The sequence below is a fragment of the Zosterops lateralis genome (assembly GCF_965231275.1).
Source record: "Zosterops lateralis genome assembly, chromosome: 18".
In the NCBI taxonomy this organism is placed as follows: Eukaryota; Metazoa; Chordata; class Aves; order Passeriformes; family Zosteropidae; genus Zosterops; species Zosterops lateralis.
The window spans coordinates 9,217,444-9,230,890 of NC_139778.1; the positions used below are offsets into that span (position 1 = coordinate 9,217,444).

General features: G+C 45.0%; 1 protein-coding gene across 1 annotated transcript in view; it reads right to left on the reverse strand.

Moving 5' to 3' along the window:
- The window catches only part of PRKCA (protein kinase C alpha), a 146,452-nt gene extending 136,017 nt beyond the window's left edge, over positions 1–10,435 (reverse strand). Inside the window, exons 1-2 of the mRNA XM_083874842.1 lie at positions 10,255–10,435; positions 6,941–6,972 (exon numbers count right to left, since the gene is read on the reverse strand). Of these exons, the coding sequence (XP_083730968.1) occupies positions 6,941–6,972; positions 10,255–10,427 (205 nt within the window). The 5' untranslated portion in view covers positions 10,428–10,435. The remainder of the gene's footprint in view (positions 1–6,940; positions 6,973–10,254) is intronic.
- Between the last annotated feature and the right edge of the window lie 3,012 nt (positions 10,436–13,447).

Here is a 13,447-nt window from a genome sequence, read left to right on the forward strand (position 1 = left end):
GAGTTTTGATGAGCACAGTATCACCAGGGAAATTTTCTAGAAAAACAGGAGTACAATGCCATATTTATTTATTTTACTGCCATGTTCAGTGTTGAGTGAACTATACAGTTAATTGTGTATTGAGCATTGAGAATCACAGAATCATTTAGGCTGGAGAAGACCAGCAAAAAATCATGGAATGGTTTGGGTTGGAGGGACCTTGAAGCTCATCCAGTGCCCCCCCTGCCACTGGCAGGGACACCTTCCACTGTCCCAGGCTGCTCCAAGCCTCATCCAGCCTGGCCTTCGGCACTGCCAGGGATCCAGGGGCTGCTCTGGGCACCTGTGCCAGGGCCTCCCCACCCTTTTAGGAAAGAATTTCTTCATAATTTCCAATCTAAACCTGCTCTCCTTCAGTCCTATCACTGCATACCCTGGTGATCATCAAGTCCAACCCTTAACACTGCCAATGCCACCACTAAACCACGTCCCCAAGTGCCACATCCACATCTTTAAATCCCTCCAGGGATTTAAATATTCAATATATTCAACTTTCATGAATGCATCTGATTGTAGTAACAAAGAATCCTCACCAAGGCAAACAGAGGCACCTCCCCTGTCGTGGCACAAATGTCCTGCTGCCCCTTCTACCCAGCTCAAGGACAATAAATCCCCTTCCCAGGACAGAAGGCAATGGCTGAAAGCAGAACCTACACATCTCCATTGTCAGGTAATGCTCCAACAGGAACAGCTCTGTAGAGGAAAATGCTGTGAACTGAGCTCTCAATTTCAGGGTTTTTATGTTCAATGCAGTGGGATCCAGGAACCAAAACCCTCCAGCCTCTGCTCTGTAGCACCCAAAGGAAAAGCAAAGTTCCACACTCCAGGACCACCCAGCAACACAGACAGAGCTGGGATGACTGGGATCCACATTCCCAAAGGGCTCTCCTGATCTGAACCAGCACTGATGTGTCTGCACCTATTAAGACTCAGGAGTTTCACCCATCACTGCTGTTCTCGGGAAAAACTCAGAACACAGGAAATTTTTCCAAAGATCTCTCCGAGTTCACCTGCAGAAATAGGAACAGAATCTCAACTTTCACAGGCATCAGCAATTAACAGCACCATATTTCCTCATAAAATGGGTCAGATGTTGCAAAAGTAAGGACAGCCAAAGGAGGGGAGGAACAATAAATAGAAGCTGACAAGACAAATGCACAACAAGCATCTTATCTGTGTGTGTTTATGTCAAATTATCTGCAGATCAGTAAAATTACTGCCCTTTAAGGAGGGGTCCAGAAATACACAGTCCACAGATCAGCTGAGGGCAAAAGGCCAATAGAAAGGACAAAGAGAGAGGAATCATGAACACTGTGCAGATACACAGATACAATTTATGCTCCCAGGTGCTATTTATTATTTTGTTTGGGTTGTGGGGGGTTTTTTTGGAGAATATTTTGTTTAGGTTTTGCTCTGGGGAGTTCCATTTTTTGAACAGATACCTCCAAGTTTTTTACACATGAAAATACATTAACGAGGCAGCTGCTAGAAGTGTATTTTTACTGAGTTCCCCTTTCAGAAGATTTCATGCTGGCTTTCAAGCTCCACAGTCCCAGCCTTCCATGGAATTAATTTCTCAATCTCAGGCTTACAGCAACATTAGTTAATGTAAACTGTAGCACATGAGTAATAAATAATATAAAGAGCACAAAGGAAAACACCCACATTGTTCAAGCCCTGGTCTGTAATACCCCATCTCACCACAAAAATGATAATGATTCAAGAGAAGCAGTTCTGGCATAGAAAGTGGAACTTGCTTTGTGTCTTATCCACCCTTTGGCAAAAACATTTCCAAGTAAGGAAGGCAAATTATTTTTATGAGAAGCATCGCAGCAATGCAATAGATTTTTCTTTCTTAGGTTACAAAGGAAAGTGAAGGTTGTAAAAGGAAGAAGCAGCTGTAAGGGAAGCACAGCCATCAGGATGGAAACCCAAGAATTAAGCCTTGATCAATACACAAAAAAAGAATAAATGGTGCTGCTTATACTATAAACATATCAGCATTGAGGATTAATGAAAACTCTGAGTATCAACCAGGTTGGAAGTGGTCAGAGTTTTCATTGGTTCAAATCTTCAGATTACAGAGCACTAAAAATTAGTTTCTCAACCAAATCACTACACAGCCCTTTAACACAGCATTTTTAATGAAAATACATGATTTAAAAATGAGGTGGCACCAGAGGTTCTTTGGTCTTTTTGTAGTAGAAAAGAGGTCAAGAACCATCAGCTAAGAGATAAACAATGCAGAGGAAATGAAGTGCTGGTTTGATGTGCCAATGTTACAACATTTAAATATTAAAAACTAATAAAATGCCCCCATTTCCCTCTTCAGTGAAGGAATTGCTGTAGATGTCTGCCCAGCCCAGACCCAGCAGGGCACGAGCTGCTCCAAGAAGCTTAGGACAACAATGGAAGGTAAAATCCAACATTCAGAGAAAACTGAGCTGAAAATAAATTGAGGGAAAACAGGGGAAAAAACAGTGGAAAGAGCAATAGTTGCCCAGATTAAGGAAACATAATGATCCGCTTTAATTGATTTCTCTAATTTTTATTTATGTAAATTAGGAAACAAATGTGAAACTCTCTTAGCTCATTATGATCCTTAAGCCAAATGTATTTCACAGCTGAATTACAGCAGAATATTGCACTTCAGTAAAGCCTGCAGCAACCATGTAAGAGGGAAAAGTTGCTGTTAATAACTAAAACTTTGACCATTTAGGAGAGAAGTAACAATAGACCCTTAATCAAGAACATGAGCTGATCACATCTATATTACTGCAACTAAAAATATTTTTGCCCTGAGGAAACACGCTGAGCCTTCAGTGCTGAACTTAAAACAACCTCTAAACCTACATAAATACATGTTCTACAATGTTTGTTCTTTGCATCTTAGTGAGTTCCTATTTGTGGATCTCTGTTCACCAGAAAAATGCTTCTCACAAATCCAACAGAAAGAAACAAGTATAGGTTACACTCAGAGCCTAATAGTCTATCAAAAGAATGATGAAGCCAAAATTTAACTTAATTGCTTGCTTCATTTAAAGTCTGCTGTCTCAAAAGAGGAACTTTCATGCTGTGGCAGATTGAAAAAGGTTTAAATTATTCAGTTTTTCACATTGCTCTTGCAGTACTTCCAGGTGCACATCAGAGGAAAGCTTTCAGTGCTTACAGACAGCTTGCTGGCCTGCTTGACAACGTAAAAAAAAAAAAAAAATAACAAAACAAAGCCAAAACTCCCTGGAATAATCCTCCCATCGTGTTTGCACTGCCACAGACACGATCAACAGCAAACAGCAAAAGCAAAACAGCAGAATGAGAACTCCTGTTTCACAAGCACAATATTTAAAATACTTCATGCTGCTATAAATCAACAGCAAGCCACAAATATCAAGCTGCAAAATGCTTTCTAATAACGAGAATAAAAATTTCATAGAATCTCAGAATCACTGAGGTTGGAAAAGACCTCCCAGACCATCGAGTCCAACCCGTGACCAATCCCCACCTTGTCACCAGCCCAGAAAACTGAGTCCGTGTCCAGTTATTCCTTGGACACCTCCAGGGATGGAGACTCCAAATCTCCCTGGGCAGCCCCTTCCAATGCCTGACCTCCTTTCCTGTGAAGAAACTCTTCCTGAATCTTATCCCTACAAGGACATTAATCCAGCTGAAGTCTTTCAAGTTCATTTTCAAACACAGCCAAAAAGACCCTCTCCTCTAAAAAAACTTCTTTTCCAATCATGAAACAGAATTCTGCCTCCTCTCCATGAACTAACAGATCCCAGCTCCTGGCTGCAAAGCTGGGCAGCTTTTCTGAGGTTCTGTTTGCTGGAATATTCAGCAGGCACGTTCAAACGCACCCAATTAAGAAAGACAAACTACTTAGGATGTGGACTGTCCCTCGCTGAGTGTTTGTGTGGTAATAATGCAATTGCAGCTGACCCTCTGCCACATTCAGGGCATTAAAACTGCACCAAAATTTAATTTGCCGCCTTTTGCGAATTCATCAGGATCCCACAAAAATAATGAGGTGGGAAAAAAATTATCTTGCAAAATGTTTTAGGAAAATAAATGGGAATAATTCTCTTCAATTGCAAAGAGCTCATTTAAACGTTTTTGTGTGATGCTGAAGCTGAACACTACAGCAGAAACAGGCATTCAAATCTGAAAAGCAAAGTGATAATGTACAAGTGAAAACAGGATCTAAGCAAGTCTAATGAAAAGAGGTATTAATGGTCCAAAGTCAGATTTCACTATAGCTCAGTTTAAATTCTAATGAAATCTATGCTAAAATACTTTGTTTGAGGGCATCTCAAAAATAAAACTAGGACTGTATTTTGTGTGACTTTTTTTAATGGAAGTTTTAAAAATATATAAAAACATACTACGTTTGCTGCAGTATTTAAAACTAAGACCTTTTGTCTAATTAAAGAACCCTAATGCACATATTGATAAGACTTGCAGATTTTTACAGTAGAAACATCATTTGAGTGTGGAGTGTGACTGTTGTGGGCCTTCCCCTTGGCGTCAAAGGCCAGAGGAATTTCAAACAGCTTTGGAAATAACAAAACCCCCAGCTCTGAATTCTGCCCGAGATCAAGTTTGTGCCTACTGGGAGATTTTACATCATTCTTGAAAACAGAGTAGAAAAGGCTTTTTATAATGGAAACACTGATGGACCAAGAACTGCAGTCATGCTAAGAGCTGTCACTGCAATATTCTTTCCTTTATGTCATACTGAAAATCCCATTTTATTCTCCATTTGTCATCCTTCTCTGTAAAGACAGTCACTTCATTATAGAAATTAGGGTTTTTTTTCTGCAGCCTACCTTCTAGTTTCAGACTTTTAGTTTTAATTCCTCGTGTTCTCGGTAGCTTTGATCACTAATTTGCCTTTCCAGCTTTAGCTGGTGGCTTTTTAGACAGAAGCTTCAGAAAGCTGAACTGAAAAAACATTGATTCACTGGCTTAACTTTATCACAGAAGTTTTATTTTCCAAGAGTATGAACTTTTTTATTTTGAACACAAGTTTAAAGAATTACGGTTAAAAAGCCCATTGCTTAAATTTATTAGTGCACAAACAACAGCTTGCTACAAACCATGTAAAAGAGAGTTATTTCTCAAGAGATTTTGACCAAGAACACAGACAAAACCACTGGATACAACAGTCTCTAAAGAGGAAGTATCGATTCTCCCTCTGACACAGACAAAAGTCAAGTTGGAACATATTTAGATTCCTAAAAAGTATCACTTCTGAGGCATTGAAAACAAACAGAGCTGCTCTACTGCTTTTAGTCTTGGTTTCATCCATGAATGGCACCTGCAGGGGAAACAAGACTGAATGCAGAACTTCTCCTGGCTTTGTACAGATCAGTCCTCAGCAGCAGAACTGTTCCTGGCTCACCAGAGTTACAATAGTAGAAGGAATTCCAGGCAGAGAATCCAAACCCCTGGAGATGAGCTGCCAGTCCAGGGTGGATCTGTGGGATCCTGCCCAGTCTGAGCCCACAGCTCCTGGAAGAAGTCAGCACTGTGCAAGCTGAAAAAGCTAAGCTGGAAAACTGCACTATTTCAATGCAGCCCCAATTATTTCCTGTACACCAACAGAAATCTGGAATGAACCTCTAAATAATTCCTGGACTAGGAACCACTGAGCTGTCCTGAATGAGACTGAGGAAATGTCATTTCATTATCACCTGAGCACTGCACACTCATCTACAGCACTGCTTTGCATGTGATGGGTGGCAAAAAGCTACAAAATTTAATATTAATGTTTTGGGGCACAGAGGACAAATCACAGATGTCTGCTTACCTCCATCAGGAAATGCTGCATGCAAGTGCAAAGCTCAACTTACAGCAAGAAAAACTTATTTATCACAAATCTTTAAAAGGCATCAGTGCTCGACATCCACTTTCTCAGCGGTTTAATTTCAAGAAGCATCAGCTCAAATCAACTTTCACGGAAATACCACAGAATCCATCATTCCCCTAACTGCTAAGTAAAAGCAGTGTTCAGGAGAGTCAAATGTGCTCTAAGGCAAGAGCAAATACCCATCAGAAATGCCATGGAAGAGAAAAGGAAAAGGCCAACTAATGAGTACACAACATGCAGCTGCTGCACAAGTGACAGGGAGAAGGTGGGGAAGGGAGAGGAACAACAAAAAGCTCATCCTAATTAAGCAAACACACGACAAAAGAAAAAACCTGCACTAGTTGGGTGTGGTTATTTCCTGATTAAGTGCTAAATAATGGTAAGTATTTGGCAGAAATGCAGGCTGTGTGAGAACACAGCATTTATACTACAGCAGCTTTCAGTTTCTCAAGGTTAGCAGGTTCATTAAATCAGTGATTTTTATACAGGTGGATTTTTCTTTTTTTGTAATTCAGTATTACATAAGACAGAATTGTCTTGTCCCACTACAGAATTAAAGCCAAAGGTCCTCCTGAACATGCATTGTATGAAAATGAAAACCAGGGACTCTGGGTTATGAAAAGAAGCCATATGACTAAAAAGTGAATCCATTTTCCAAAACGCCCACACAGACAAGAGCTTCTGATGAGAAAAATGATCTCTGCAAAGCTAAATCACACAGATTAATTCCATGAAAAGTTAGAATCATGCAGATTATGTGATATTTACTGTGCTGGGATTAAAAAAAAAAACCACAATCCACCAACTTTTTATATTATTACAGTATGAATAATTACTTGACTGTTCAATGTAAATTATGTAAATATCAATAATTATTTAATTGAATAATTGTCTTTTTTTTAGAATTCACGTAGGCAATGATGCTTCCTTAGTTTTTCCAGGATTCTGTCTCTGCTGCTGCTGGTAAATTTTGGGTACCTTTAAAATGAGGTGGAACCACCTGTGTGTGCCAGCAAAGCAGTTGTGGCTTACCTTGGCACTGGAATCCTTGTTTCCCAAATCCCCTGCATAAAGAAGGAAAAAAAAAAAAACTGCCTTAGTACGTTTGCTTTTAATTTCTCCTCAGTGATCTCTAAAAACATAAAAAAAGCTTCATATTAAATTACTTCAGGTTTTGCTACGACAGCAACAGATTTTCAAATACACAACACAGACCAGCCCACCCATTTCAAAGCAGGGAACAATAGCTGTCACCAGCTATGTAATTTCAGCTTCTGGCAACAATTTTTTTATTATTATTATTTTACAAGCTATTTTGGATCTACAATTATCATCATCTGTGATTGCTGCATAATATTTCAACCCGTTTAATGCCACATGTATACTTAAGAGCCACGTAAAATATTCCAAGTTCCAGCAAAGGCACATGAAACAAACCAGACTTGGGGTTTCATCCAAATTTTGGGATTGCAAGCTGCTGTTGTGAGGCTCAGCTAGAGGCCAGCCGTTTGCTGTATGGAAAGCAGGCAGGTGAAAAGTTTTGCTTGTTTCAACATAAATAAAAAACACAGGCTCCTGATTTTCATACTGATTATTCTCCAGCTTCCTCGCTCCATTTCCATAACGAAATACAAATGTGTGTGTAACACTTCTGCAGCGAGTGCAATGACAGCGGTATCCAGAGTTCCAACACATTTTATACCTCTGGCAAACTCCACTGCTGTGGATTTATTTGTTTATCTTTAAGCATCTAACATTCTCTTCCCACAAAAATAACTGTTTTGAGTATCCTGCCTGTAAACATTTCTCTCTGCCTTTTTCTTTGCAGCCTGTTTTTCATCTGGAGAGCTGGAGCTGCTCACACTCAATCACAGACAGACAAAAGCCATGAGCTGGAGAAGCTGTGTGCAATTAACAGCACATGGCTTAATTATCAACTTTACAGAGAGGGTTTATTTAAAAAAAATGTATCAGCAATTTCTCTACTTTTTTATTTATTTATGGAACAGACAAAACCTTCAGTGCACTGTTCCTTCAGGTGGAAGCTGAAATGACACAGCTTAGAGCATTTCTCTGCATTTCTCTGCACAAGTCACTAGTTCTTGCTACTGTAAGCAAACCTGAACTAGGAAAACCAGGAGAAAAATCAAATTATTTGTTTACTTGGCAGCACACATGCCTATATTGTCCTTCTGATGCTGTTACCACTCATCTTCACAAAACTCAAAAGCTGGGAGTGTGGCAATGCAATCACAGGAAACCTGATGGCGGGACTAAGAACATGAAACAGACTTGAAATAATTTTCAATCCTTTGAAATAGACTTATTTGCAAATATTCCTTTTTTATCTGCTCCAGAAGCAAGGCTGTTCCTCAGCGCCTGAGCTGAATCCCCGCAGAGCAGCAGCCCATTCCACTCCCCGAGCAGTCGCAATGTAATTTTTAAGTAAAAAGGTCTTTTAAAATGTAACAACATTCCAGAACCAAAGCGGAGAGGTGAAAGTTGCTGAAGAGAATTAAGGCGGCATTAAACTATTTGGTAAGTATTACCTGATGAAACGTAATCTAAAGAAAAGAATCTGTTCGTGTAGTTCATTGTGTTTACTGCTCTTTATACCTTCAAACATTGGTAACTGACACAAGTCGTTTTGGAAACACTTTCAATGGTGAGAGATGGCTTGTCCGAGAGCGGCCCATCTCCAAATGGGAAAACGAAACAAGTTTTGGAGGTGTCAGATGCTCTCGCAAGGAATGTGAAGAGCTTCCCCAGGCTCAGTAAGCAGGACAAGACAAGAGCACAGCGGCTCTTGCCACCTGTCAGCCACAGGATACCCTTTCAATTCCCAATCCACCCTGTCATTTGTGACAGAGCTCTGCTTTGTCTCGTAACTGTGCTGCTCGTGTGCACAAACACCGCTCGGCAATGACCCTGCAGCGGTTTTTCACACCTCCCAACTCATTCTGGTTTAGATTAACTTTGAAGCAGTTGCTGAAAGTCTCTCACTTTTACCATACCAAACTCCACTTTCTTCCCTCCCCTCCAAAAAACAAACAACCGAAAACCCCCCAAAAAACCCAACAAAACAAAAAAATTAAAAAATAAAAGAAAAAAGAAAAAATGAAAGAAGAAAAACTCAGAAATTTAACTTGTTTTTTGTGCAGTCTACCATGTCAGCTTTCCTCACTCTGCGAATACACTTCAATCGTTTCTGGCACGAGCACAGCCTTTGCTTCAGCAATGCAAAGCAGAGGAAAACTGACGGAGGAAGGAAAAGGTCGGTGTCCAGACACATAAACACACATAAAAAGAGCAAGAAGCGTGCCATGGACACAGAGCCGGCTGCCTGCAGGACCCTTTCACAACTTCGGCCAAAATAAATCACAGCTCTCGCTTTCGGCACCCTGAGCTGCAGCGCAAACTCGAGCAGGGCTGGAGGAAGGGGAATCCCGAGCTGTTTGTGCTGCAGGGACAGGACCCCCGGGGCTCTCCCGGTGCTGCCGAGGCCGGGCCGGGCCGGGGCCGCCGCTCCCCTCACGGGGCGCGGACCGAGCGCGGAACGGCCCGGCCTGCGCGGAGCTGCCGCCCTGCCCCGCCACGGCACCAACCCAGGGGTGTATTTTTCCCTACCAGCTCAGCGATGAGGGTGTTGGTAGGGAGTTTTCCTGCCCTCCCGCGCAGGAACCCTTTTCTCTGACAAAAACCACCCCTCCCTTTCCTCGGCGCGGAGCGGAGCGGCGGTGACACGGTGCCCGCCCGGCCTCGGCAGCGGGAGGGAGCAGGGCAGGCACCGACCGCCAGTTAAGGCTGGGTGACCCCAGTTTTGCCACCCAGCAACGCCCCGGTTTGACACGGGCACCCTCCGTCCCAGCGCGGCTGTCTGTGCCTGGCTGAGCCCCCCAGCCCAAGGGGACAAGGGATGAGAAACACAGCTCTGGACCATGTGTGGGAAGCGACTAGACCCTGCTGGTCTCTGCGACCCCCGAGCGCCGGCAAGTTTGGGGGTTTCCTTGTCCCGAAAGCGGGGTGCGCCCAGCCCCGGGCCCCCCGGGCAGAGGCAGCCCGCAGGGAGGGGATGTGACACCGCCGGGACAGCGAGGGGACACCGGGGGTCACCCCCAGCGGGGTCACCCCCAGCTGCCCCGGCCAGAGCGGCGGCACCGGGACCCGGCTGCCCCAGAACGCGGAGGGTGGGCGGGGAAGAGAAGGGAAGGCAAGGCAGGGCAAGGCACGGCGGCTCACCGGAGCCCGGGCTGCCCGAGGCGGGGAATCCCCCACGGCGGAGCGGGCCCGGGCGGCGGCGGGCGCGGGGTGGGGAGGGACAGACGCGCGCCCCGGGCTCTCCTCACCAGATGAAGTCGGTGCAGTGGCTGCAGAAGGTGGGCTGCTTGAAGAAGCGCGCGATGAATTTGTGCTCCTTCACCTCGTGCACGTTCTTCTGCCTCAGGGCGCCCTTGCGAGCGAAGCGCCGCGCCGCCTCCGGGTCGGCGCCGGGCTCGGAGCCCGGGAACACGTCGGCCATAGCGCCTCCTCCCCACCCCCCGCCGCTCCAGGAGTCGCCGCCCCGACGTCCGCCCCGTCCGGCGGCCGCCGAGTCTCTGGCAACGGCGGCGCTGGGCGCTGCCTCCCGCTCCCAGCCTGACGTCGGAGCGGAGGAGGATCCCGAGCCCTCCTCGCCGCCTGCTCCGCCCGCGGCTGAGCGAGCGAGCCCCCGGCCGGGGCGGGGCGGGAGTGGGGCCGCCCCCGCCGGGGAGCGCCGGGGGAGAACGGGGGGGGGGCGGCAGCACCTGCTGGTCCTTGTCAGCTCCTGCACCGCGCACCGGGGCTCGCTCTTATACACACCGGGGTTCTCTCCTACACACACACACCGGGGTTCTCTCTTACACACACACCCCGGGAATCTCTCTTACACACGCACCGGGGCTCTTCTCTAGCACACACCGGCTCTCCCCAAAACGCACCGGTTCCGCTCTCTCTCTCCCTCTCTCACATTCACCTCCACAGGCTTCCCTCACACACACAAAGCTCCCTTCACTCTCTCTCACACGCGCACGCTCAGAGGTTCCCTTCAAACACACGCGGACAGAATCTCCCCTCTCACTTTCCCTCACGCCCTCACGGGCAGAGGTTCCCTCATCGCGCACAGACAGGAGATCCCCTCGCACACACAAAAAGTCCTCTCTCACTTTATCTCTCTCTCACACACACACACAGGGAGTCCCCTCACAGCCGTGCACACAGACCGGCTCCCGGCATGCCCACAGAGACTCAGGCTCCCGCCATGCCCACAGAGACTCCTCAGCCCCTTCTCTCTCCCCCTCACAGACAGAGCTCCCCCGGTGTCAGCCATGGAACCCCAGTGTCGCCCCTGACTTTCTTGCTTTCGAGTGTTTGAGTCTTTGCAGCCTGATTCTCACCCTGCTTCACATAAACAACATTGTATTCTTAGAATTTACCTGTATGTTTTGCATAACTGTTCTCTGAGAGAGAATTTGACTGATGGTCATAGTGACCAATGGAGTCAGGAGGTTGTAACCTCCTTGGGCCAATCTGGGCCCTTTGTTAAAAAGTGTATATAAGTAGAATTGGATTCAGATAATAGCGAGCTTTCCATGTTTGACCCGGCTGCTGCCCGCTGTCCTCTGTGAGGGTCCACACCACGTCGCAACGTGTTGCTCCTCTAAGGGCAGGGGTAACACTGCACGGCTGCCTCAGAACCCGGGGAACCTGCCCCCTGCCGCTCTCGGCCGCCCTCGCCACCTTCGCCTTCTTCCTGCCCCCGCCCCGAGGATCGTTATCCCTGCACCACAACAGACGGAGCGCAGCCCTGTGCTCTCCTCCGCACACCTTTCTTTCCCCTTCCTGCCGCTCTCAAAGGCGGCCACAGACATTGTGGGGCCCGCGCTGAGCAGCCAGTGCATGACACAGGACCCACAGGATGTCCTGCTCCACTGTACTGAGCTGTGTATCTTTATGGATCAATGTGAATTTCAATAGAAATATCTTCAATAAAAAGCGTAGGAAACGTTCACCAAGTCTCTTTCACTAATTAGGGCATTCGGCGCATACACAACTGATTTTTACCTTGGTTTTATGTCATCAAGTATTCCATAAAATAATAGGCCTGTTCATCTTCATCTACACACAAAACATTCCCAAAGCCCTGGATGCAGAAACATCTGCCCATGGCATCCTCTCATATTAATGCACTCAGAAAAATCATGACTGTGCTAACATAAAACCACGATATATACATACATAAAGTGAAGAAATCAAGTATGAATCATATTGTTTATAATAAATGTTATTCCCGTGGTTACAATTTTACACATATGGGAAATAAATGCCTATTAAAAGTTCTACTCTGGTACATCTACACACTTGTTATCTGTGTAAGCATGTGTAAGATGTTTTATTTCACAAGAGTGAAAGCCAGCTAATTAACTGAAATTAAGTCTTACTTGCTGATGGGAAAAGTGCACATGGACACTCAGCATAGAACAGAAATAACTTGCTACATGCTAGCTTAATTTGAAAGCCTCAGTTTCTGGGTGCAGCTTGGCAGAACTGGAATGTCCGTGGCATTTCACCAAATAATCAATGACAGGGATGGCCCCGCTTTTCTCTAAACTTAGAGAATCACACCAGATGCCCTAGAAACTGTTGCCATATGCCCTTGCTTCATGGATTTTATTTTGTGAGCAACTACTTCCAAATTTAATCTGAAATCCAATGAAATATAAAGATTTTTAATTTGGTCTCCACCTATTCCGCACATGTTTCAAATCCCTTCTTCCTCTTCAGAGGGAATAGATTTTTCTTGCCTTAATCAACTTATGCCAAGGCATGAGGAGCACCAAGAAACATTTTGTACTCTGGTTAAGGCTTCTATCAAGAAACATGAAATGAAACATGTTTATTTCCATTCCTTTTGTGCTGTATCACAAACACAGCCGCCAAAACTGGGAGATCTGAAATTGACACACATTGGGTTTGAAACAACTTGGATTACATTGGGTCTGGGGCAATCCACGTATTTTGTTGTTCCTTAAAATCTCACAGACCTGCTGAATCATTTTGGATTCCAGTTTCTTTCCTGCCAGTGACTCTGGACCAGATTCATTCACTGAAATATTGGTGAGTGTTCCAGGCTTGTGTCAGGCCCCAGGGAAGAGCCAAATGGCACCAGCCACGGCACTCCAGGATCACATTAGGATTGCTTTCCTCTCTCTCTCTGGAAAGCATCTCTTTCATCTCAAACCCAGCAATTATTTGTACGCTGTGACTAGACACACTAGGCAAAGAAAAACTCTATTCTGTGTGCCCAGACAACCAGGTAAACCCTTATAACACATCCTTGCCCTACTGTATTTAACAAACAACCCCTTTGAGTGCTGCAGTTTGGATACACAGCACTTTTACAGTGCTTTTATTGTATTTACCTTCAATATCAGGCTTTGTCACCATGACCAGGCCACTCCTACAGTGATACTATAGGGCCATGGTATGTTCCACACCTTTGGGATGTGCTGTTGTGGCACC